Genomic DNA, 26135 nt, shown 5'->3' with positions numbered 1-26135 from the left:
GCCTCAGTTTTCCTGTCTGGTTTTTCAAAGCAGGAACAATGCTGATGGCTTCCCCTGGGAGGTCGGGTACATTGGCAGAAAAAAAAAAATAGGTGAAGGACTCCTCTTTCCTAACCAGCTGGGGGGAGAGATGCTCCTCCCCTCCCAGTGAGGGCTCCAGAGCAGAGAGCACTTTGAAGGCAGTTTTCAATGTTCATACAGCAGAGGCTGGTTCAGCAGGGTGTGTAGCGCACCCCATCATAATGCTGGGCACAGGGAAAGCCCAAACTCCAACACTCTTGCTGCAGATGGCCAACCTGAGAGAGCCAGAATAGCACAAAGGGGAAAATGAGGACAGCTTTGCTCTACCCAAGATGAGAGATCAAGTTTGTCTAGATGTCTAATACAACACAGCTGGGCAGCTTTCTCCTCTCAGATCACCAATTTGACATGAAAAGGCACCCTGCTGCATGTCCTATCAGGGGGGATATATCCAGAGTTTTAAAAAGCTGATTCTTAGAAAAGGGTCAACAGAAAGCTAAGAGGAACCCAGTGGCACCATGGTGGCACTCTCCTCCCTGGGAAAGGCAGTGGTTCAGAGCTGCAGTAAGACCAGCATTGAGATCCTGCAGTAGGAAGTAGCCCTGTGCCCCCATGTGGTAGGCAATAGCAGAGACAATTTGGAGGCTGCAACATCTGCCATGGCAGGGGCTCAGGCAGAGGTGGCCTCCTCTGGGTTTTTCCCTGCCCCAGAGGAGGATCCAGACTGCAGCTGCCCAGCAAGAGGGCTGTTGGGATGCAGCCGGGAGAAACGCCCCAGAGTCCAGATAGGGAAGACATTGCGGTAGGAGGTGTAGCTGATGGCGCATGACTTGTTGAACACTCCAGCGATGTTCTCCTGAGAGAGAAAAACAGCAAAGTGATGTAAGTGACTACACCCCCCTCATCCGTGTTCCTCAGGGTAACACTGCCCTCTCTGGAGGCATTTGCCCCTCTACCTCATGTGAGCCTTGAGGTACTGTCTCACTGCCACAAGCAGCCACAGCTGTGTCTAGGACATATGGCCAAGCTCATCACCTCCCTCAGGGCCCCTCGCAAAACTCACAAGTGGCCTCTCTTGCAGGTAAGAGGAAAATGCATCATTGCAATAGCTGCATGGTGTCCAGGACACCTGCAACACCAGAGGAACCCCATGGAGAGGCAAGAATAGAGCCACTTACCTGAGGCCAGTCCCCGTTGGGCAGCTGTTTATCGAGCAACACTTTGATACCTCTTTCCAGCACGCTAACATCAGGGTACCTGCAAAGCACAGGGGAAACAAATACTCCTGAACCTCCACGTCCATGTACCCTCACCCATGCACTTAGGGAACTCAGCTACCGCCAGGCTCCCCATGCTTGTCCCTGGCATGCTGGGTGCTTTGGGAAGACTCCTTACAACCCTAGCACAACGGACATTATAAATATGGCTTAACTGTTGCAGGCCTGAAGCTTGCAGTTGTGACCCAGACTTGGGGGCAGGTTTAGCTCAGTTGGTTAGAGCATGGTGTTGCTAATGCCACGGTTGTGGGTTCAATCCCCTTACAGGGCTATGCTGAGGGTTGGACTAGATGATCTCTGGAGGTCCCTTCCAGCCTTACCATTCTATGATTCTACTTTGTGCAGGCTCCCCTTCCCACAAGCATCCAGAGCTTTTCCAGCCCATGGACCGCAGCTCCACCCAGTGCCTCACCACAGCAGGCTTCTGGCCGACAGTATATTTCAGGAAATGGCATACAGCTTGGCTCAGGGCCTATGCCAGCTCTTCCCTATAACTCGGCTGGCATTTCCTATCTCACCAGGCACTTAGGGCCAGACAGTGTCTGCAGAGGTGAGGGCTGCTCCTACCTGTTGGGGCCCTGTGTCTGGGCCCTGGCTATCTTGCAGGATTATAAAGAGCTGAAGTAAGCAACAAGCTGCTCAAAGAAGGAATTCTTTTGAAGACAAAAGGCTAAAGAAGAAAAGATAAGCAGGCGCCTGTATTCACTGACAGGATATGCATCCAGAAGAGGAGTCAACCCAGCAGATAAGCAGATGCCGGTAAATCACTGACAGGATATGCAGCAGATAAGCAGATGCCTGTAATCACTCTCAGAATGTGCACCCAGAAGGGGAGTCAACACAACAGCCAATTAGAAACTGAGTAGATGCGCTTGGACAATATTAGACAACCAACAGAAATGCTTTGTGAGACGCGTTGATACATGAGCTTGTTAGAAAAGATATATAAATTAGGTAGGCAAAGGAATAAAGTTGGATTGAACTTGCATCACATTGATGTGTGTGTTCCTTCCCGTGCTTGCCAAGGATGGGCTGCGGCACCTACCTGACAGCCATGAGCCCCAGCAGGGCCCAGCATGTATTGTGGATCTGCGATGCGGCACTTTGCACATACACACGCTGCTCGCACGACTCAAAGTCTTCTCCCCACCCGCCATCCACCATCTGTTTGGAGAGCAGGAACTGGCAGGCCCGGGCCACCTCTCTGCATGCAGCCCTGCAAAGTCAGAGTAGAGACTCAGACAGAGCTGGGGGCCAAGGAGAGTTTGCACCCGCATGCTCCTGTCACACATAGGAGCCATGCTTTACCATGCCCATAGTGGGGGCTGCCCAAGAGTTTGAGGCTTTGGCAGTAAGCACCCTGGTCATATCACAGGCACAAGATTTGGGAGGAGGAGTGCCTGGGCCAGCTAAGGGATCAGCTCAGCCCCACCACATGGTCCTGCCCCTGACCAAGAGAGAAGACAAGGGAACCATACTGTTCCTCACTCACCCATCACGGTATGTGTGCTGCATGCTGGCAAATGCCTCCAGGCCAAACCAGGTGCCGTAGGTGAAACAAACCCCCCAGCTCCTAGGAGGGAGGGGAGAGCAGTAGTGTCAGGTTTGCACAGCCCACAGTAGATGCAGGCTGCAACGCTGCTGTGGTTAGAGCAAGCACAGAGAGGGGCAGATGCACCGGACCCTGCAGCCTGTGTTGGCTATGGCACAACCATGTCCAGTCCCAGCAGGACTGCTTCCAACTTGCTCAGAAGGCAGCAGTGGCTCAGGCACCAGATGAGCTGGAGCCACACCAGCCCCCAGGGACTGCCCAGGCCTTGTATGGCACGTGAGGACCTGCTCCATCTAGGCTGGAGGGAGAGCACAGGAACATGAAGCACATAGCAACTGAAGGGGGAGAAATTGGCCCCGCTTGCCCTTCTCACACATCCTGCCAGCCAAGAGTACTTGCCATTATGGTCCCTCTCACATTGTGACTGCTACAGGAAAGCTAGGCCCCGGGAGCATTACTTACCCTTCCCACGACCCGTCAGCTCGTTGTGTCCTCCGACAGAAGTCCAAGCCTTTCTGCAGAGTCTCTCTGGGCAGGAGAAAGATGCCTACTTCAAAAGCAGCCCAAACTCAGTGGCTGCTTATGCAGCTGTTGGTCTCTTTGAGGATTTGGTTAACGCTGTTATAAGATGGGCTCAAGAAGAGAGAGCAGGCAGCCAGCCACACAGTCCCCAGCAGGAACCCCACAGGATCTCAGAATCAAACCATGCATCACTCAAAACGCTTTTATACCATAAGCTGGCACACAACAGGAAATCCAGCTGGCAACTGGCAGGATCAAGGCAACTGCTAAGTGAAGAGATAGGTAGTTTCTTTGCCAGTTCTCCCCTGCCTCATCTAAGGGAGGGTAAATAGCCTATGCCCTGCCCCTTAAGCCATACTAGGCCTCAGTCTCTTATGGGGAGCTCTGGTCTGGAGATGTTACCAGCATCCCAGCCTCAAATGCACCAAGGGATGCTCCATGCCAACACGGAGGCCCCTGACAGGACTCAACAGAGGCTGTGCCAACTGGGGCCACGGCAAGCAGCATGGGTGACTGCAGCCTGTTTTCTCTCCTGCCCCACTCTCTTCTCAGTGTCTCACCTGATCTCTGGCGCTCTGTGCTCAGGGAACACCTCATGGAAGTGTCTGAGTGCCTGCATGACAGCCGATGTACACTCCACGTAAGTGTAGTCTATCATGATGTCACCTGCCAGAGGGAGGAGGACAGCAATGCAATAACCTCTCTGCCAGGCAGCTCTCCCGGCAGCAGGGTGCCAACCCCTTCTCTGACCCCAGCACACACTCATCCTGCAGAGGGGCTTGGGGCAAAGCCAGGCACCCACCAGGCATGGCAGGGCCAGCCCCCTTTGCAGCAGGCAAGATGACCAGCCCCACACAGATCCCCTTACCAAACACCTCCGAGGGGTTCAGCAGCTCCAGTAAGCGACCTCCTCGCTTGGTTTCATATGTAGCAAAGCCTCCGTCGGAGTTTCTCATGCTCAGCAACTGCCCAGACAAACAGAGAGTGGGGACTGGACTAGTCCCCACTAGCAACGCCTCCCCAATCCACCCCCAAGCCAGGTTTGAGGACAAAGACAAGCCCACAATTCCACAGGGTTGGCAAATAACGCACATCCCAACCCACAGTCATAGGCACATCGAGAGATTCGTATCACAGCAAATATGGTGTCACTGTTGCTATTAGCAGGCCACAGGCCTTGTACCAGCTTACGCAATGCCAGGCCCAATCATCAGGCCTTGCCTTCTCTTATTTTAGCTCAGTTTAGCTGGCTGCATTTTCCACATCCTCAGTTTTTGCAGCACTTACCACATTTACAGCACCAAAGAGGCGCTCAGAGGGGACAAGCTTGGTTATGAAGGGGCACTTCTCCTGCAGCAGCATCACTGACTTCAGTCCCTCTGCTGTGCAGTCAGCCACGATCCAGCCACAGTCCCGGGTGCTGAAGGGGAAGCCACCCTGGGGAAGAGTCAGGAGGGCTCAACACCTTCCTCTAGGCTTCCTCTGCCCTTGCACAGAGGAAGTCACTCAGTCCCATCCCCTTTGCCCAAATTGCTGCCCCAATCAGCCCTGCCACAGCAGCCAGCATCAGCTGTTGTACCTTGTTCATATGGCGATAATATTTCTGGTAGTCAGGTGGGTTCTCTGGGATCTGCAGAGGACAAGAGCAACAGTGAGGGCAGGCCAGAGATGCCTGGCAGCAGAGGTGTGTTGAAACCATGGCAAAAGCAGAGCTCTATGGGCCTGGGCACCACCCACCCTTTACTGAGGGAGGCAGCCAAAGCCAGAGGCTGGCTCCAGAGCAGCAAGAAATCACTTTTTGGCCTGACTTATCTGAGTGTTGCTGAATCCTGTCCCCTCTTCATTGCTTTCCTACCAGAAAGCCATCTACTTCCAATGCTCCCTTTGCTAACACCATAAGCAAAACCTACAGCTGCATCTGCATCCAGCCACCTGTGACCCCGTAAGTCTGGCTAGCAGAAACTGAGCCAATGCAGTCACTAGCCAAGGAAGCCAGATTTCCCAGCAGGATATCTCAAATATGTGGTCACTGAACAGGAAAAGGGGCAAAGAATCTCAAGCTCTGTTCCCTAGCTTTTCTTAGCCCTAGGACATCAACCCAAACGTCCTACAGGACTTTGCAGAGAGGACGTGCAGAGCACCCTAAAGCCAGCCAAGGTCCTCTCCAAGCTGCAGAGGTTCTCTCCTTGCTGTTCTCCAGCAAAAAATGATGCTGGAAACAAGAGGTTGTCCCCAGTGCTTTGATAGTCCAGCCCTATAAAAGAGGTCTTCGGAGGAGAACGGAGGTATCAAACAGGGCTCTAAGAAGACGCAGTCTACACAGCCAGCACAACAGGCACACCACCAACCAGCTCTGCTCACCTGGCTGAACTTGAGGAACTCATGGGCGTTCTGGAGGCAGGACATGAATTCAGGGATCTTCTGGGCTTCTGCCTAGAAACAGAGGTGCACAGTCACACAGGATCTGGGGCTGTCACACATGCCCCTCAGGTAGAATAGGATGTGCTGGGGTCTCTCTGACCTGCTGGTTTAGGTGCGATCAACTCCTGCCCTTTGTGTAGCCCTTCCCAGGTTTGCATTCATACTTTGCTTGTATCCTCTGACTGTTTCCACTAGAAGCTTCTACAGCTGGAGCTGAACCAGCTATTGTTGCTGGTATTGGAGAGAGGTACTTGCCTGGGGCTTATCTGGGCAATCACTCCACCCACCCAAAACCATTCCCACCACAGCTAGCACACCAGGACTGCAAAGCAGGGATCCTGCATGGTCTCCCTGCCAGATGGGGAGGTTCTGGGGCCAAGCAGAGCCCAGAAGAACAGCACAGGCTGCAGCGACAGGGAAACCTAACCTGTCATAGAATCGGTAAGGTTGGAAGGGACCTCTGGAGATCATCTAGTCCAACCCCCCTGCTCAAATACGGTCACCTAGGCCACATTAGACAGGGTTGCATCCAGGCAGGCTTTGAAGATCTCCAAAGAAGGAGACTCCACAACCTCTCTGGGCAACCTGTTCCAGTGCTCTGCCACTCTCACAGTGAAGAGATTCCCCCTCACGTTCAGGCAGTACTTCTTCTGGTTCAGTTTCTGCCCATTGCCTCTTGTCCTTTAACATGGGACAACTGAAAAGAGTGTGTCCCTGTCCCCTTGACACCCTCCCTCCAGGTACTTTTAGACATTGATCAGACCCCCCCCTCAGTCTTCTCTTCTGCAGCCCAACCAGTCCCAGCTCTCGCAGCCGTTCCTCATTGGGCAGATGCTCCAGTCCTCTGATCATCTTCGCAGCCCTACGCTGCACTCTCTCCAGTAGCTCCATGTCTCTCTTGTAATGGGGAGCCCAGAACTGGACACAGGACTCGAGATGAGGCCTCACCAGGGCTGAGCAGAGGGGCAGGATCACCTCCCTCGACCTGCTGGCAACACTCTTCCCAGTGCACCCAAGGATACCATTGGCCTTCTTGGCCACAAGGGCACATTGCTGGCTCATGGTCAACTTGTCACCCACCAGCACTCCCAGGTCCTTCTCTGCAGAGCTGCTCTCCAGCAGCTCAGCCCCCAGCTTGTACTGGTGCCTAGGGCTATTTCTCCCTATGTGCAGGACTCTGCACTTGTCCTTGTTGAACCTCAGGAGGTTCCTCTCCACCCAGCTCTCCAGCCTGCCCAGGTCTCTCTGAATGGAAGCACAGCCCTCAGCTGTATCAGCCACTCCTCCCAGCTTGGTATCATCGGCAAACTTGCTGAGGAGGCACTCTGTCCCTTCATCCAAGTCGTTGATGAAGAAGTTGAACAGGCTGGGACCCAGTACTGAGCCCTGCAGGATGCCACTAGCCACAGGCCTCCAACTAGACTCCGCGCCACTGATGACAACCCCCGATCTCTGCCTTTCAGCCAGTTCTCAATCCACCTCACTGTCCACTCATCTAACCCACACTTCCTGAGCTTATCTAGGAGGATGTTCTGGCAGACAGTGTCAAAAGCCTTGCTGAAGTCAAGGGACGCAACTTCCACTGCTCTCCCCTCATCTACCCTGCCAGTCATGCCATCATAGAAGGCTACCAGATTGGTTAAGCATGCTTTCCCCTTGGTGAATTCATGCTGGCTACTCCTGGTCACCTTCTTTTCCTTCATATGCCTGGAGATGACATCCAGAATGAGCTGTTCCATCACCTTTCCAGGGGTGGAGGTGAGACTGACTGGCCTATAGTTTGTGTCCCATTTAACAACATCAAGCCCTTTTGCTCTGAAAGCTGCTAGCAATGCTGCACTGTGCCCACTGCACTGGGCACCCTTGTGTGCCACAAGGGCCTGGATCATGGGGGTAACAGGTCAACAGCTCTGAGAAGGAGCGTGTTCACCCAGCCCTGGTGTACACTGTGATGCCAGGATCAGCACATCAGAGCTCTGAGGGGATGTGCAGTAGGAACTGCTAGTATTTGAGGATGGGCCAGGAGAGGACATTTTCCTGAGGCAGCACACTGCCCTGAAGGGATCATTACCTCCAGAAAGGCTTGGACAGCAAAGGCAGTATCCCAGAGCTGGGACCCATTTGTCCCCTAGAAGAAAGGGAGAAGGCAGTGAGAGGCACACACCTGTGGCGGGAGGGCAGCCTGTTGCAGCCCTCCAGGGCAGCACCTCCCTCCTGCATTACCCTGAGAGCTCCCTCCACCTTGCACCTCAGTTTCAGGTTATGCAACACCATGGCTGATGTGCAGGCACAGACAGGACAGACGAAGCCAGCACAGAGATGGCAAGGAGACAGAAAATGAGGCAGCCAGCACAGCCTGCGTCAGGCACAGCCAGGACAGGATAGGCAGCCAGGGATGAGGAGCAGAGGGAGGCAACAGCCAGGAGAGAAGCATGGCAGTGCCCACTGGCAGCATCTGAGCAGAGGGGCAGGGGCCTATATCACCATGTCTTCCTTCTCCTCTCCCAGCATCTGTGAGGATGAAGGGGACAGAGGCCTCAAGCTGCCCCTTGGCCAACAGCCACACACAGAGAGGCAGATCAGAAGGACAGAGGCTGCTCACTGCTGGCATAGCCAGAGAAAGGCAAGGCGAGCTGCTGAGACCTCAGCCCCAGCGTGTACAAACTATCCCGTCCCAGGGGCTGCCACAGCATGCCTGGGTCCCTCTCAGTCAGAGACGAAATCCCACAGCACTTCACCTGCATCTTCATGCCGTCGAGGCCAAGCCTGTGGGAGAAGAGAGCACAGTGCTGCAGTGCAGGTACAGCAAGAGCACCAGGAAGGGGGCTGAAAGCCACAGCATGCTCACATAAATGGATGAGAGCCCTATGCCATACCAGGTGGGTCGTGCTCAGCCCTTACCAGAGGTAGTCTGGGATCCTGGAAACATGCTCTTGAAAAGCCGGGGAGCTCTCCCCATCCGCGAACCAGCGAACCAGCATATTGATGGTCTTTGAAATCTGCCAGGAGAGCAGTATCATCACTGCCCTGGAGATATCCAGATATCCTCCAGTCCCAGATATACATCACTCCCACCCAGCACACATCCCTCTAAAGGTCCCAGGCTTCATCCCAATGGCTCAATCTGTTGTGGCACCCTAAGCATGACACTCTGCCCAGCTCAGCCATGATATTACCCCAGAGCTTCTCCTCAGACCACTTCCATGGACTTGGGAAAAGGTGCCCCTCATCAGAGCCCCCATGCCTGCTGCATCTCCAGTGCCCTGTTAGTTGTGAGCTCTTTAGCATTAAGAGCAGCAGCAGTTGTGCCTGAGCAAGATGCATTGGTTATGGCTAGAGGTCACACTTGTAAAGGGCTGGAGGACCCCAGAGTAGTCCCTCAAGGGCACAAGAAGAGTTAGAGCCAAGGGCAGAAATTTTAAAGGGTCATTAGAAAGCAGCCTACCGGGCCAATACTAATGCACTTGGTGAATCTGTCATCAGCTTTGATATGGTCGTAGAGCTCTGCCACAGCTCGCTGCCGCAGGGAGGTGCTGTGGTTGGCTTCATACACGTTCATGATGGCTACAGGAGAAGAAAGGGACATGTGGTGAAAAACCTGCCTTGTGCAGCCAGAGCCACTAGCTCTGGTTGGCTGCACCACTGTTCATACCACAGCTAGTTGAGGGAAACATGAGGATTATTTTGCCTCAAAGTGGCAGGGGAATCAGGACACAAGGCCCCATGGCTCTCGCAGAGGCAGAAGTCAGTGGATCACATGATCAGAGTCTCCATTCCAGATCCAGGACATGCACCAGTAGCTGGCAGTAGACTTTAGAGAGCCCCCATGGTACAAGGCAGGTTCAGCTCCATCATCAGCTTGTGCAAAGGCAAGAGCCCTCCTGTCCCAGCCAACACTGCACTCACCATAAGCCACCCCCAGAAGCCAGCTGTGTGGGGTATACACATCACAGGCAGCCACATGGTTCCTCTGGGCTGGCCAGTCTATGCTGGCATAGTCCTGCACATACAGCTCCTGGCATGGGAGAAGAGAGGGCATCAGTCTGGCAGGCTGTGAGCAAACACGCCAAGGCAACTTGTTGCAGACAGTTAGCTTTACTACCTGGCCAGAGAGACCACCTCCCCTGTGCAGGCGACAGCTGTCATTTTGCAACCCAGAGGCTGGCCCCAAGGACATGGCGGGCACAGTGGCAGGTCAGGGAGCCACGTGTCTTTGTTTGGGAGCCCCACCAGGGTTATCTGCTTACCTGACGCAAGCTCTGTATGAGCTCATCTTCTTCTGCTGATAGACGCTTGGCATAACAGTAGCTCATGGGGAGGTAAACCTGGCGGCAGTGACACCAGAGCCGGGATGGGTGGGCTGGGAACCATGTAGGGAGCAGCCTGTTCGCAACGGAGAAATTACTAGCATAAGCAAAGAGCCAAGGGAGGCACAGAGAGATTATGTGCTGGCAGGGGCATGCCCGGAGCAGGGAGTTCCTATCCTCTACACTAGGCCTTTTGCTGCCAGCACAGCTGCAAATGACAGAAGGGAACATCCATATAGTCTAGCTGCATGCAGACTTCCCCCAGCAAGGCTGCTCCCTTCCCACCAGGGCCAGCAGAGACCTTTCTTGGGAAGGCTCAGGCAGGGCAGGGAGGACTCAGAGAGAAGGCAGAGAAGTCTGATCAGGGACACCTTTCCTTCCAGGACAGGTAGTGGCCCAAATTGCCAAATGAACACATCTGATGACAAAGCTCAAGCAGTTTGGGTCACCCTCTGATTTCTCCCAGGGGAAAACATTCACCATACTCTTTCCCTCTCTGACATCAAAGTGCTGCTCAGGACCCTCTGAACAACCAAAAAGGTATAAGGTGGGAGTTAGAGCTGGCAGCCTTACATGCAGTAAGGTCTGGCTGGCCACGAGAGCAGAAGGTACTGGTAGCAGAGAGCCGATGGATATATCGGGTTCCCTATGGGTAAAGCGAACACGGCTGAGCTCTGACATACCACTTCAGTGCAGCATTCAGTCCTACCCACCTGCTGGTTGGCCTTGCTGCTCATCTCCCAGCTTACAAGCAGCCAGAGCAGCCTCAGCTGCAGGTGGGGTGAGCCCCATAAACACAAATGCTTGGGAGAGCTTGGAGGCCAAGGCTGACAGTGGAACTGGCAACACTGCCCACCTCCACACCAAGGGTAGCACATACCACATCTCTGGGAGAAGCGTGTTCATTCCCTCCCAGCTGTAAACGTTCAAGATAGCCAGCCAAAACTTCCCCCACGAAGGGATTCCCACAGCACCTCCTGCAGAGAGGGATGTTAGCTCTCGAGGCTAAGGCAATCATGCCAGCTTCCTGCTTCCTCCCGTACAGGAGAATTCCCCTCTCCCCACCTTTGGCAGCATGTCATCTGGGCTGGGACACTTGCCAAAAAACAGCAAGCAGACCATGGCCCAGAAACAAAACATGCTTTCTCAGGCTTAACCTAAAATGCTGATGCCATCAAGTGCAAGCAAGCACACCAGCTCCTCCACTGCCTGGCAGCCCCCCACGCTGCACTCAGCCCTTGGAGACAGCCAGACCTCTCTCACCAGTGTCCCACCCCATGGCTGCTGTACCAGACAGGAGAGCTCACCTTTTCTGTGCAGGTTGACACGGGCCCGCACAACATCAGGGTCATCTGGCCCAACCCCTAGGATCCTCAGGGCTGTGTAGTTGAGCGCTGTGCCAAACACGGTCGATTTGTCTTCCACGTGCCTGTTACACACACAGAGGATAGTCATTAGACACAACCCACTGCCCAGAGCTTTCTTTGCAGGGCAAAGTGGGATGCTAGGGATGACTGTTGAAAAGGGAGACCCATACTGGATAGAAACATTTTTGCTCCACACTGCTCTGAAACACATAACACTCTGGAATAGTGCCACAGAGGAGATGCAGCTAGGTGCTGCTCTGGTGGCTCTGCGGCAAGGCACATACCTGGAGTCCTACACAAGCAGTCTGGCGGCCACCCAGAAGTATCACAGCTGCCACTTCCTGCTCCCCAAGCCCAGGCAGGTTTGTCAGCAGCACCAAGTGCTGAATCTCAGAGGCACCACCACAAAAGACGCCTCTCTGCTACTCACAAGCCCCAGCCGCCATCCGGAAGCTGCACAGAGCGCAGGTAGCGCACCATCTCTTTCCGAAACTCTTCAGGCAGCTGGATCTTCGCAGTGTGGCAAGTGATGAGCAGACCTGGAAGATCAGGCAGACTCTTTTACCAAGTCCAAAGCAGAGTGTTTATCTAGCTGAGAAGAGCATCATGCCCTCTCCAGCCAGCATAGCTGCACCAAGACATGACCCAGAGCCACCACGTGCTCACCGGTGACACTTCTGCTGACAAGGCAGAGATGCGCCAGCATGTAGCGACATGCTAGATGTGCTCAGCTGTGGCTAAATCATCCCTTCCCACCTCAGCAGAGGGAAGGGCCTCCTCTTAGGAGGCATCCTGCCACCATCTGTGAGGCCAAGCAACGTCTAGCAGGCCAGAAGCACCTAGGAGCTCCTCCTTGCCATGCGGCAAGGCTGAGGGGTCACCCCAGCAGTGTACAGGGCTGGTAAGCACCCCACCATGACCTACCTGGGAGCAGGAAGAGTGGTCCGCCGTAATCGCCAGCCCAGTGCCCATCCTCGGCCTGCAGGCCGGCATAAAATACCATGCCATTGCGGGCTGCCTCCCACGCCGTGCGAGCCGCCGGCAAGGGTGGCAGCACTTCATCCTGTGGGGAGACAGCACCTCAGCCTGGGGCCAGGGCCACAGGGGGCACCTCAGCCCCAGAGACCCCTCTCAACCACAGAGAGGACCCCCATCTAGGGGCCAGGGGCACTTCAGCCTCAAGGACCCCTCTCAACCACAGAGACTCCCTCCCTCATTTAGAGATCAGGGGCACTCCAGCCCCAGGGACTCCTCTCAGCCTCAGGGACCCCCCCCCATCTGGGGACAAGGGGGCACTTCAGTCCCAGGGACCCCTCTCAGCCGCAGGGACACTCCCCCATCTGGGGACCAAGGGGACACCTCAGCCCTACAGACCCCCACATTTGGAGACAGGGGGGGAAACCTAACCTCAGGGACCCTCCTGTCCCCCGCCCCGGTGGCGGGGCCGCCGCAGCGGCGTGGCCGCGCCCGCCGCCTCACCGTGTCCAGCCCCAGGCAGTGTGCCTCCAGCGCCGTCTGCGCCCGCCGCCCCGCCGCCGCCTCGCCGCCGCCGCCTGAGTAGCTCCAGGTCTGCCGGCCGCCCTCGCAGCGCAGCCGCCAGCCGGGCAGCGCCGTGGCCGCCGCCGAGCGCCGCGGGCCGCCGCGCCGCCGCCGCACTGCCCTGCCGACAACCGCCGCCATCAGCCCGGACCGGGGACCGCGCGACTCACCCGCGGACCGCGCGACTCACCCGCCGTCCGCCATCCCGCCGCCGCCGCTACCGGCCGCCAACGCGGCCCCGCCCTGGCCCGACATGGCCCCACGCGCCACCGCCAATGGGAATCCTGGCTCCGCCCCCTCCCCGCCCCGTCCAACCCCTCGGCCGCGACCCACCACCCCCTCGCCCCGCCGGCCGCGTCCCGGCCCGCCAGGCCACGCCCACCTAGCCACGCCCCCAGGCCGCGGCCCGCCCCCAGGCCGCCCCCTGCCCCCGAGCCCCGCCCCACAAGGCCTTGCCCCCTATCCCCGCCCCCAGTCCCCGCCCCCTCAATCCCCGGCCCCGGCCGCGGCCCGCCTCCAGGCCGCCCCCTGCCCCCGAGCCCCGCCCCCAGGCCGCGCAGGGCCGCCCCACGCCGGGAGGAGGGTCGATGCCCGAGGAGAAAGGTGGGCGCGGGAGTTCGCGGCAGCGAGACACCCGGCACGGCCGCAGGCTGCGGCTCACAGCCTGGCAGAAAAGGAGGCGATTTCCCCGGCAGCCCAGTCACTGCCCGACGACCAGAACAGCGTTTATTCGCATTGCTTCCCAGCGCGCCGCAGGCCGCGCAAGCCAGCGCTGGAGCGCGGCGGCCGCCTGGGCCGCATCCCTCCGTCCCCTGGCTCGGCCGGGAGACCTGGCGCCCGCGCAGTGGCTCTGGGCCTCCAGAGCAGCCCCTCCGCGTGACCCACTCGTGCAGCCCTCCCTGCCCGCCCGCAGCGCGCTGGGCTGCCGCTCGCCTCCGCGCCAGAACACTCGAAGCACGCATGGCAGGCGGCGGCGACCATGGCCACCAGGGCGACGAGCTCCTGGAAGTTGCGCTCCGCATTGCCGTCGCTGTCGAGTGCCTCCAAGACCCTGTCGACGGTCTGTCAGGTCCACGTGGAAAGTGGAGCTCAGGCATCCTTCTCCCCACTATAGAAACCGTTTGGCAACAGTGACCCAAGCTGCAACATAATTTGGCTTGGGGAAAAAAAAAATGTAAATCTCAGTTGCTAGCCAAGACTCCTTTACGGCTTGTACTCGCCATGGGTGGTGGTAATGCTTTCTGCAGGCCACCAAACAGCCCAGCAGGGCAGGAGAAAGAGCAGGCAACTGGCAGCAAGGGTAGCTGGTGTCGGCTGGCTCCCAGACAGCTCCCAGAGGTGCAGAGCCAGCAAGCAGTTGATAAACACAGAGAAGATGCTGAACGAAGCAGGTTTTCGTGGTGGTTCATTGCCCAGCGAAGCTGTATGCTGAGAAGAAGATGGGAAGAGCTGAAGTCAAAGCTGCGCGCTGTTACTGATGCGGCATTGCCACCCTCTTCACTGCAGCACAGGGCAGATATCTGCAATTTTTCTTAGGACTTTATTGAATTTCAGAATCAGTGCGGCGCGCTCATAACCGGACACCTCTGTTGCCAAGGCCGGAGGCTTCATTTTCTGTGATGTCCCTGCTTCTTGTCCAGGTTCAAATCCTTGCAAATACTGCTCTTCTGGCTTGGGTCCACTCGGACCTGGCCCATGACAAGTCACGGAGGCCTGTGCTTGGGAGCCAGCACTGATCTGCGCTTTCAGATTTACCCCTTCCAGTGCTCCCCAAAGGGCTGCTCTTGTTATCTGAAAATTCACGGTCCTGATCTTTCCAAAGGAGACTGTAACTGCAGGACTCCTTTCCTCAGGGGCATCCCTTTCTCGACAGAGCTTTGCACTGATGTATTTAAAGAGACAGATGGTTTCACATGACCCAACGCCGAGCACAACGCTTCAACGCTTTGCTTGTCTCCCTCTCCCCAGCAAAGCACAATGTGGGCTCTTCATAGCGCACACAGGGAGAAAAACCAGTGTATTTGATTTTTGTCTCTCTGGTGTTGTGGCACCAGGCTCTGCCAGACTATGAGACAAAGGCTGGCAGTCATTGAACTGGGCGAGAAAAGTAATTAAAGCAGAGGAATTTGAGTAGGAGGGGGAAGAAGATGTTTCTAGCTTGATGGGGGCTGCGCTCGTGGTCCCAGGGCGCAGAGCACCCTTGAAGAGACCGGGCCACTGTAGGTCTGCCGGCTTTGTGCCATGGTCACTGGGGCTGTTTCTGAACCCAGAAACGCAGCAGCTGGGGATTAGCTGGGGCCCTCGCAGGAAGCCTCAAAGGAGCCTCTAGGAGCTGAAGCACCAGAACACATCTGGGAGTCAGGCAAGTGCTACCAAAGACAGTGGGGAGATATGGAGCATAATCAATTCAGTGCCCCACGTGAAGGTTTGAAATGCCCGGGGTGGGGGTGGGGGGATCTGCCCCAGGAAGGACCTGCTGGGCTTCGTGTCATCTCTGCTACCCCTCTGCAGATGTTCCCTGTGCCTGTATCTTAGCAAGAGCAGAGACTAGGCATGGTCCTTGGGAGGAGCAGGGGATCTCTCCTGTCAACAAAGATTTGCAAGGTTAGGAGCTGAAGATGGTGCCTCCCTGTCAGGAACCACAAATAGAAATAGCTGTATGTCCATTTTCATCTCATAAATTCTGGGCTTGCTCTGGCTCCCTGCCATGTCCCCCACAGGCCCTTCAAATAGCTGGTGCCCAGCCTCCCAGCACAAGCCCACACTTGGGTTTTGCAGAGGAGCAGCTCTGGACCATGCTGCCAGCCAGATGCTGTGTCCTTGGCAGTTTTTGAGACCCTTTAGGAAAAGATCCAATACCACTACTACTACTGCAACAAGTTCTCTGAGGTTGAAATACATGGGATACTCTTGTTCATCTTGCCTTGAACTTAAGTGTATTGCTGGCTAAACTCAGCTGAAACAAGAAGACACTATTCTTTTAAGTAAGTTCATTAGAAAAATATGTATTCCCCATCAAACCTGTTCAGAGCTAAGCAATGGTCTGCGACACCTCTCTGATCCCCAGTATAGACAGCATCCATGACAGGAGAGGGCTGCAGAGTGCAAAGGGAAGTGCAAAGGGAAGAGAAGGTGGAGCAGGGTGCTGAACACTTACCCAGGCTGCTTGGGTCCAAATTACAGTGGTAGCAACAGAGCAAGAGAGAGATCACACATTTTCAGCTGCTCCTAAAACATATGTGTTTCCAGCTCTCAGCGACCGTCTCAGGTCTGTCTTCGCTCAAAGCAGAGAAAGTCTTATTTAGCCCCTGTTTTGCCGATGCTCTTTGATCAAATCCCTTTTGATACATATGAGACCATGTCCCATGGTTTTAAGGTACCCCTGCACTTTTTAGTCCAGCATTAAGCACATGTTTCAAGGCATGTATGATCTTCAGCCAAGCATTGACCATGCTTTCTGAGGTCTCATAATGTCCCCAGGTAAAGGTATGACAGCTACTAAAACTGGGCAATAAAGTCAGGCAATTATTAAAAATACAGCAGTTTTGGAACAACCAGGTTTTCTAAATCTCTTGATTATACAGAGAGAAAAATAAAATCAAATGGTTCATTTTCCATCTTTGCCTTTTATAGACAGTTATTGTCATAAATTGTCTAAAAATTTTGGTAGCCACAGGGAACTGCACATCTCTACATGGAACCCATCTTGCAATATTCATTAAGAGATAATAATTCTGCCTATTGAGCCCCAAATATAACACCTGTATCCATTTAAACTGTGTAAGAGAAGCAGCACAGCTCTCCCTAGTGAGGACCTGCTGAATGAGAGTGGAAGTGTTTCCAGGCACAAGTCAAAGGCACTATCCTACATAATGATATCTATGGGAAGGACACCAGAAATCGTCCAGAAAAAAAATTACTTGTATCCTCCTTGAATAAGCTCTGAGTTTCTCCCAGTTTCTTCTTTATGTGGGCTCACCTCTGCAGAATAAAGGGCTCCAGGTCCCTCTGAAAGGCATTTGGGAGCAGATTTTATTGCCAATTCAAGAAAGTGATCATTGAAATCCCACCCAGCACACAGCATGGAAATTTCAGCATCTTTGCCTCATGTGCTTCCCTCCAAGGACAGATATGGTTTTTTATAGAGGCTCTTATAAAAAGTCTATCTTTCTTGGCAGGGATAGATAAGACTTAAAAAGCTTTTCTGTAGGGGAAGAGGAAAGGGAAATTCATCCCTGCTGTGGTGAAGTCAGGATGGGCACTTTCAGCACCTCTGTGGAGGTGAGGGTGATGGCGGTATTCACATTAGACGTCCCGGGCCCTGTCCTGCGGGCACTGCAGCCCTGCACCCTGTGGCGGCACTCCCCTCCCGGGATCCTGCACCCATGCCAGCCATGAACAGCGAGACACCTGACTCACCCTATCATCAGCTGACACCAGGTGGTGGAAACCACCACCCTTCCTCACCCCATCCCCGACCGTGTTATTTATGAGGCTGGGCAGACTTTGTGCCCAGGCTCATGGATATTTTCCTGCATCTGCATGGTTACAGCACCTGCAAAACACAAGGACATTTTTTATGGGTATCATCAACCCTGCCCTCAATATCCCTCCTTGCATGGGCGGGGTCCACCTATTTAAAGGGTGCTGGAGGGCTGGTCCTACCACCCCAGGGAGAGCAGTGCCAGGACAGCGATCAGGGCTGCTGCTGGGAGAGGGTGCGGTTCCTCTCTACTTGCCAAAGCGGAGGTTTGAGCTTTTGCATTTATGCCAAATGGGGCTGACAACTGCATTGCACACATCAGAGGGGCTATGCATGGTCTTCAGAAAGCTCTACTGCAGCCGCGCAGCAGGGTTGGGGCCCACCATTAGGACCCTGCTGTGTCTAGCAGGCCCTGAGCCAAGGCGGGTTGGAGACAGCCCCGGCTCAGCGACTGAACACAGAGTGCTTGCTGTGTTTGTATTTGCAGGGTTGTTTGGCACTGAAGCGGATGGGGCAGCTGCGAGGATCTGTGGTGGGCTGAGAGCCCTCGGGAAATGGGTGTCTGTGCTTGGTGGCAGGTTTGGAGGCAGATGAGCCAGGTCCTGGCTGCTTACACAGGATGACATCACCATGCCCACACTCTGCAGAGGGTCAGGGGCTGAAGGGGGGCAGGGCTACTCGGGTGGGTGATGGGTCCCATGGGATACACTGCACCGTGGCCTTGGGTTACGAGAGAGGCCATTAATGGCGTGTCCTTCCCTTGCAGCACTGGGAGAGGATGTCAAGCCACCACCCAGGTAAGGGGGCTCAGTGGGGCCGGGGTAGAGCCGCAGGCACCGCCAGGTCCTCGTGGCCCTGGGAGCCGTTCAGTGCTATTGCTGCTGGCACCCAAAAGACCAAGGCCAGGCTACCCCCCCCCCTTCCTCCCATACAATGCACCCCATGCTGCTCCCCTAATGGGATCACATGGCCCAACGGTCATCAGTTATGCAGAGAGGGCTCCAGGGCCTTGCCACACTCCCTGACATGTCCCATCTTCCTGCAGGGCCACATGGAGGGCCACCACCGCCGCACCATGGGCCTGCCATGCCGGGGGGCCCGGGCTGTTTGGGGCGAGGACATTCGCCTCCACCTCATGGTCACCCCGGTCCCCACCCGCCATGCCATCACCCGCCGCGTCCTCACCCGCCGGGTCCTCACCCGCCGGGTCATCACCCACCTGGTCCTCACCCACCAGGTCCCCACCCACCGGGTCCACTGCATGGACATCACTGCTAGGCACTGAACTGCCATGAAGACCTGCTTTGGTGCGTGTCCAGCTTTATCGGCCACCTGCTTATCCTGCACTTCCAGGAGCAATCAGGGAGAGACGTTGCCTGCTGCCCTGCAGCTCCCCCTTCTCTGCAGGCTGCTCGGCTGCCTGCATAAAGCATTGCCTCCATCTGATCTGTGCACAACCTTGCAAAAGAGTCTCTGCCAGAAACTGAGGCTTATGTCTTTTTCTTTTCAATAAAAGTCCATTTAACGCCTCTGCTTGGGCCAAATTATTTCTGTAGTGGGCAGAAAGGACTTCTGAGCTACACTTCCCATGCAGACATGACCAGACAGGCATGGGGGCTCCTGCAGCCCCTGCCCTCCCAGCTTACCGCTGCAAGCCATGTTACTGCACATACAGCCACTGACGAGCTGGGGGGATGGGGCTGCTGACATCTCCCCTCCAACTTCCTCCTCAGGGCATAGCCATCCCCAACAACACCCCCCTAGCTGAGGTTGGAAACTGCCAAGAATGGGGCTTCCCCATCTCTGGACACCTCTGACAGGGGCAGGGTATCCATATGTCCCTCCAGCACCTCCACATCCCTCCACCTGCCCACCTGCATGCAAGGGCTACAAGTGCCATCAGCCTGGTCTGGACCACCCAGCAAGGAGAACGTGGGTCTCAGAGTGCTCACAGGAACTGTTTTTAGTGCAGACCAGTGCAACTGCCTTCTCTGCCAGAAAGGGAGTGGGAGAAGAGCAGATACCCTGATGGAAAAGGAACCACCATTCCTTGGGTGGCTGCATCTGTGGGGCTGGGTGAGCACAGAGGGCTTGGAGCTAGGGGAGAGGGCTGGGGATGGGAGAGAAAAATCAGTGGACTTAGACATTGGATTGGCTGGTTACTGTTTTGCAAACAGTGTTTGCAAAACGCTGCAACAATCTCATCCTGACAGCTTTGCAAGCCCATCAAGGAACACCTGCCTGTCCCATCCCCACCCCACCCCCAGTAAGGTTGACACTGGGGCCCAGCATGTGCCCATGACCATGCTCCCAAAAGGGTCACAATTGCTGCTGAGATGGAGTCAGTTCCTGGCCAGGTGACAGCCATGTGAAAGCACATTTTATAGTGCAAACCAACATCACCTGGCTTTTGAAGGCACACCCATTGCTTTGGCACTGTCCCCATAAAAAAAAATCCACCAGGAAGGCAGTGCTGCTGCTACTAACTCGGTCTTTCGGCCATTGGCAGCCTGCTGCAGGCACAGCGGGGGCTACAAGGGTGATGCTGCCAGCCCCATCACAGGGATGCACTGCAAAAGCCACCAGCACAAGCTGCAGCTTGGCAAATCCCCATCGTGTACAAGCAACTAAGCAGAGGGTGGTGCAGCCCTGGCATGGGACCCCTGGAGGCTGGGGGGCTCCAGGCTGCCCCCGTGTGCCTGCTGCGGGGTGCCCCTGCCCGGGACAGGGCTTGGGGCAGGAACCCCCCCAGCAGCAGCTGCCCCAGCCACAGGCCGGCCGCCAGCCCTAGCGTCCCTGCGTGTGTCCCCATACGGCGCGGCGCTGCTGGGGGCCCCGGCTCTCTGCCCCCGGCATAAGAAGCTGCCGGCTGAACCCAGGCGCTCCTGCGCTGCCCGGGCTGAGGCACCCGCCGCCTCGCTCCCACCGCAGGGCCGCGGCCACGTCCGAGCTGGAGAAGGCCATGCAGGCCCTCATCGAGGCTTTCCACCGGTACTCGGGGAAGGAGGGAAGCAAGCACAAGCTGAAGAAAGCAGAGCTGAAGGAGCTCCTCAGCAACGAGCTGCCCCACTTCCTGGGTGGCTGCAGCGCCCGGCGACCTCCTCCGCGACTCACTGCCTCCTACCGGTGCGAGCCGCAGCCGGCTGTCCCGCTGCCCCTGGACTCCCGCGCCCGCCTTTCCCCTCGGGCATCGACCCTGCGTCCGGCACAGGGCCCCCAGGACCCAGCCCCTTTGTCCAGTGCAAAGAGGTCTCTCTCTGGCATAACTCCGGCTGGCCAAATTCTCCAGCGCTGTCCAGTCCGTTCAGCTGGGAGGCCAAACGAGCGCAGCTCAGCCAGACTGGCTACCCTTCAGGACACGTCCGTGCTGATGTGGTTGTCCTTGGGCTTCACACCGATGAGTCTATGTAGGGCAGATGAAGCTCTCATGAATCTTGTCTTGAGCCTGAGCCTGAATTCAGCAGATGTTGCAGCACAAGGAGCTACAGGTGAGCCTACCTGGAAGGTCTCTAAATCCCACCTGCCTTTTTCCATGGCTGAGGAATCCTTCCTCAAGGCTGAGCCTTTCCAGTGGCTTTGCAGTGGTCCTCAATGAAGAACTGAAGGTGAAACACATGGCGTGAGCCCTGGCAGAGCTGGTGAGACACAGGGCTGACTCCCTTCTCCTTTGGCTAGCAGTCAGAGCAGGAGCAGGCAGGGAAACACGTGCGAGTATTTATGCCAGTAAGGCTAGTACCATCTCAGGGACCCCACTGCTGGGACTTCCCAGCAGCTTTACCTTGCACTGGAGAAAGCGCAGCAGAGCTCCCTGGCCAGGGAGGAAGAGGGCTCGGCTTGGCTTCCTTCCAGTGAGCACCAAGACTGCTAGTGGTGCAGGAGGCAGTGCTCGGCCTCCTGGCACCTGACCAATGTCCAAATCTCATGGTGGCTTTGGAGGGCAAAGACATCACAGCAGGGCTTGTAGGAGGCTCAAAGGGCTAAAGCAACTCCCAGCAGCAAGCCTAGATACATAAAGGTGCCAGTCCCGATGGCACTGGTTTTCAGGTTCCAGCAGGAGCAGACCCCTCTTCAGGCACGGAAGGTGAGCGGCTCATGAAATTATTAAATAATTCCTGGTTATGCCCCCATCACAGCCAAACCGTGAGCCTGCTGGATCTCTGAGGCATCAAAGCCTCACTGGCCATTTTTGAAGCCAGTGCTGGTTAGAAGGATCTGATATTGCCACAAACCCAGCAGAGCTCCGAAACACCAGGTTTTTGTCTTTTGTGCAGACTCACGCATGACACCGTGGAAAGGTTAGTTTGTTACTGTGGAGCTCTGGAGTTACTCTGTGGGACCCCCAGGGCCCATCAGCAGCATTACAGCAGCAGAGTCTACTTCACGTTTGGACAGACATGGGAGCATTGCACTTTTGATAGCCCACAGAATAGGATGCAAATACCTTTCCCCACCAGGAAGAGACCAACTTAGAGTGTATTAACTTCAAATGCCCTGTCAAGACTAGAACTACTTACCAATAATACTATACTGAAAGTTAGAAAGAGGAGAAAATATGGCAAAAGGAAGAACTTGAAGTGTTCACCAGACTCTAGATTAACTTCCAGCACTGAACAAGTGACATACAGCAGCGTAGATTTGGGTCATGCACTGATAATTCAAAATGTTGTCATTACCTTTTGCTTTGGGCGATTAAAATATGCATTTTTAACTCCCTCCCCAGATCTCAAAGATAGGCAAAGTACATTTGTAAAAGGGAGCCCTCCCCCTGAATTGGACACAGAATCACCAGCAGTGGAGGAGCACTTACAGAACCCGACAAAAACGTTCTTCCAGAGAGAAGAGAATCTGATTTTATTGGAGTGCTGATTGTTGCTAACAGCCCATTGAAAAAATATTCACAGTCTTGTTAGTTGTTGATGGGATATGCATTCAGGCTGAGTCATGATCCATGACCCGAGTTTGTTCCCCCACCAGATATTAAAATCTAGAGCATTTGCCTAGCCTTACTTATTGCACTGTAACAGTCAGGGCATTAGAGCCTAGTTTCATTTTTTCCATTCTGAAATATTCTTGGCACTAATTTTTAGTGTATAAATTCTGAATTCACCCTGCATCCCAAAGAGCATGGACTTCTCATCTCACGGAGAAGACAGCTGATAGAACAGGAAGCTACAAGAGCAAAAATGGAAGATGGGGAAAAAAAAACATTAAGGATCGACGTGGAAAGAAGAAACATGGTCCTTAAAAGGCTTGTTTTGTGTTTTCTTGCCAGCAAAATTTTGATGCTGAGTGCAGACAAGTACAAGACAGTTGTAGTACAAGTGCAGACAGTTACAAGTACAGAAACAACCACTGTGTCACTATCATCCATATTTTGCAAAGAAAAATGCCAAAATAAAGAATTGTTATTTTGGAGTTACCTTTGCTAGTTAAGTTTTAAAAATCCTAGAAAAAAACAGTAAATACTTTTCAGTTCTGTAAGTAAATGTTTCAGTGCAGGTGGAGAACAGGTTTAGAAAAAAGTATCCAGAGGAAAACACTGTGGTGTATATTATTTTAATAACATGTATCGAAATACAAAAAAAATAGAACTCTGCTTACATAGCACAGGCCTAACAGAACTGGAAATAAAACCCAGTGTGCCGGCTGCCTCCTAAATCACACAATTGGTCACAAAACAAAATCTAAAGACTGTAGCAAAAATTTACATTAGACTTTGTCATGACAAGAAACTCTGGCTTAGAAACATCTCATGTGAAATATCTGACCATGTAAATATTACAGGTATATTAACCAGCTGGATATAAACATCAATTTTATATAACTTAAAGAGTTTTATCTTAGTATATGCAGCATCCAGTAAATTCTGAAGTGCAAAAAGAGAATTATTCATTGCAGTTTTGTTACCTGTAAATTAGTTACTAGATAGAATTCAGCTATCATGATTTCTGACCAGATACACTGCAATATTTTAAATGTGCAAGCTTTCAGAAAATTCTTTTTCTGCCTTAAACTATATAGTTGTGAATGCACTAGATAAATCAGAACCAAGTGCCTTTCCTAAAAGATCCTTAAGGTGCAAAATATGTGTTTTCACACAATGGCAGGAAAATATAGTTTAAAAAAGTCAAGAACTCAATGCAGAAAATTGGGAACGTGTACTTAAAATGAACTCACTGATTCCTTTTTTTTTCTGCTTTAATGAATTCCTGGGTAACATAAGCGATAAAGGCTTAAAGTAGCCTCATAGTACTGTTGTTAAAATGACATAAAGCTTATAAAATTCGGTGCAAAGTGCTGGCTCACAAAGAACATTGCTGCGATAAAGGCAGCTTTTGTCTATTTTAGAAAGATATTTACTACTCACTTAAGTCTGACCTAACACATCAGGATAAATTCAAAATATTCTTATCTGACAGCAATCGTTTCATGGTATCCCATGTCATTCCCTCAATATGACAACTGGCTAGCTAACCAATTACAGCAATTTGTTAATTCAGAAGAAGGCAGGGTTTAGAATTCCTTCGTTACCACAATTTACATTCCAAAAAGATCACTTCAAAAAAAATCATTCTTGCAGCTTTACTACAAGTTGGCATTTTGAATGCTAAACTCATTTAAATTAAGATGAATTACAGATTTTTGACACTTGCCCTCATTAGTTTTGAGTAAGGTGAATAAAGTTGCTCTTTGGCAACATCACAGTGAAACGTGCTGTGCCTTAGAATTATTTCATACACAGCGTTATCTGGTTATTAAGTACAATGCATTGCTGCAATGAACACTGAGAAAAAGGGAAAAGGCTCAAAGATGCTATCCTCTGGCTATTTACAGTGCGTTTAAAAACAAATTGCGCTTTACAGGATAAATTCCTGCTTACTTCTTAAACCCACTGTTGGCACCAGGCCAAAAAAAGGTAGTACAAATCCATTTTCTGTAGGTGCGCCTCCCGCCCCCCATCTTCCACAAAATCTTCACTTTCATTTAAAAGACTACAACTTAATTTGCTTCTCGTGTATAAAGAAATATTTTTTCCAACCTCCATAAAAGCAGCTGTTTTGGTTGCTCAGGAACCTCTGGAAATCTACCCTAGAAAACGCCACTCACGTACAACAAAACCACCAGAACTCTCAAACTGTATGAAATTCCTCTGCAACCACAGAGCCCGGCACGTGACGCCGACCACCGGGAGCATCAGCAAATAGGCAGTTATCTGCCATGCCAAAGAGAAGCGTTCGCATTGCATCGCTAGTCAGGAAAGTGATTCTGTTTGGGAACGCTCTCTGGAATAACGCTGCTGTGGCACATCCTTTCCTTTCATGAAAATCAAGCCAGCCGCTCTTCCTCCTGTGGCCACAGCGAGGACGACAACAAACAGTCCTCATTTTAGTGACTTTTACTGCCTTTCCTCCTGTTCGTGCTTTGGATCAGCCTGGTGAGGCTGCTCGAGGCTGCTGTCGAGGTCCTCCTGGTGCTGCTGTTTCTGTTCCCGCCTTTTCCTTTCAGCCAATGCTTTTGCCCGGGTAGTCATTGACCTGGGCCTAGCATCAGGTCTCTCTTCGTCCTGTTGGTGCTTTTTACAGTGTTTCTCGAAGGTGGAAATTTTGGCGTATGTTCGGTTGCAAACCAGACAGTGGTAGGGCCGCTCCCCACTGTGCGTCCGCATATGCAGCTGGAGGTAAGAGGACCTGGAAAAGGCTCGGCTGCAGACCGAGCAGCAGTGGGGCTCGCGCGCCTCATGGGTCTTCAGGTGCTGCTTCAGGGACGACGCCTGCTTGAAGGCCTTCCCGCAGGTGGAGCACTTGAAGTTCCTCTCGCCGGACTCGAGGAGCTGGTGCGACACGAGGTGTGCGGAGGAGCGGAAGTTCTTCCCGCACCTGTCGCACTTGTAGGGCCTCTCCCCAGTGTGCAGGCGGACGTGGAGGACCAGCCCGGCCTTCTGCGTGAAGGCCTTCTCGCACTGCGTGCACTTGAAGGGCCTCTCGCCTGTGTGCACACGCCGGTGCGTCTTGAGGTGCGATGCCCGCCCGAAGTGCTTGCCGCAGTCCTCGCACTTGAAGGGCCGCTCGCCGGTGTGGATGGCCTTGTGGCGCACCAGGTGGGAGGACTGGAGGAAGAGCTTCCCACACACGGGGCACTGGTACCTGCGTTCGCCCGTGTGGGAGCGGAGGTGCAGGGCGAGGTGCGAGGAGGAGATGAAGGCCTTGCCGCAGAGCGGGCAGGCGTGGGGGCGCTCGCCAGTGTGCGTGCGCTTGTGCAGGACGAGCCCCGAGGAGAGGGCGAAGGCCTTGGCGCACACCGGGCACCGGTAAGGCTTCTCGCCGGTGTGCACACGGCGGTGCTTGGCGAGGGCGGCCGCCTGCGCGAACGCCTTGCCGCACTGCTCGCAGCCGTGGGGCCGCCCCGCCGCCCAGCCCCGCCCGCCCCCCGCGCCCCGCGCCGGGCCCGCCGGCACCATGGTGCCCGTCTCGGCCCCCCGCGCCCCCCCCCCCCGCCGCCAACGGCCGCGCGCGCGCGCCCGCCCGCCCGCCCCGACCCGGGAGCAGCCGCGCACGGCGGAGGCGGCGAGGGGGGCGCCAGGCGCATGCGCCGCCGGCCCGGCCTTGCCGAGCGCGGAGGTGACGTCAGGCAGCGGCGCGGACGCGC

The 26135-nt window shown here is 54.4% G+C and overlaps 2 protein-coding genes across 3 annotated transcripts; both read right to left on the bottom strand.

Moving 5' to 3' along the window:
* Positions 1–606: 606 nt before the first annotated feature.
* LSS (lanosterol synthase) lies at positions 607–13107 on the bottom strand. 2 transcript variants are annotated; one of them, XM_062579157.1, is made up of 21 exons: positions 12947–13107; positions 12392–12530; positions 11898–12006; positions 11408–11529; positions 10981–11077; positions 10041–10176; positions 9700–9808; positions 9239–9357; positions 8695–8792; positions 8532–8559; positions 7865–7921; positions 5734–5805; positions 4952–5002; positions 4660–4809; positions 4241–4337; positions 3933–4038; positions 3313–3378; positions 2791–2871; positions 2344–2514; positions 1200–1278; positions 607–877 (listed from the first exon to the last, which is right to left on the bottom strand). In XM_062579157.1, the coding sequence occupies exons 2-21, from the start codon at positions 12468–12470 to the stop codon at positions 692–694; spliced, it is 2013 nt and encodes a 670-aa protein (XP_062435141.1). In that variant the 5' UTR covers positions 12471–12530; positions 12947–13107; the 3' UTR covers positions 607–691. The 2 variants fall into 2 exon arrangements, with proteins under 2 accessions (XP_062435141.1, XP_062435142.1); XM_062579158.1 differs by lacking the exons at positions 11898–12006; positions 12392–12530; positions 12947–13107 and adding an exon at positions 11752–11859.
* Positions 13108–23029: 9922 nt separating this feature from the next.
* LOC134142381 (zinc finger protein 239-like) lies at positions 23030–25905 on the bottom strand (the record flags this gene model as incomplete). Its single annotated transcript, XM_062579369.1, has 1 exon — positions 23030–25905. A coding segment is annotated over one exon (1020 nt), but the record flags the coding sequence as incomplete, so codon positions are not given.
* Positions 25906–26135: the final 230 nt, after the last annotated feature.

This window comes from Rhea pennata, chromosome 6, assembly GCF_028389875.1.
Source record: "Rhea pennata isolate bPtePen1 chromosome 6, bPtePen1.pri, whole genome shotgun sequence".
In the NCBI taxonomy this organism is placed as follows: Eukaryota; Metazoa; Chordata; class Aves; order Rheiformes; family Rheidae; genus Rhea; species Rhea pennata.
Note: the sequence above shows the minus strand (reverse complement) of the source record. Positions and strands in the feature narration are given on the sequence as shown.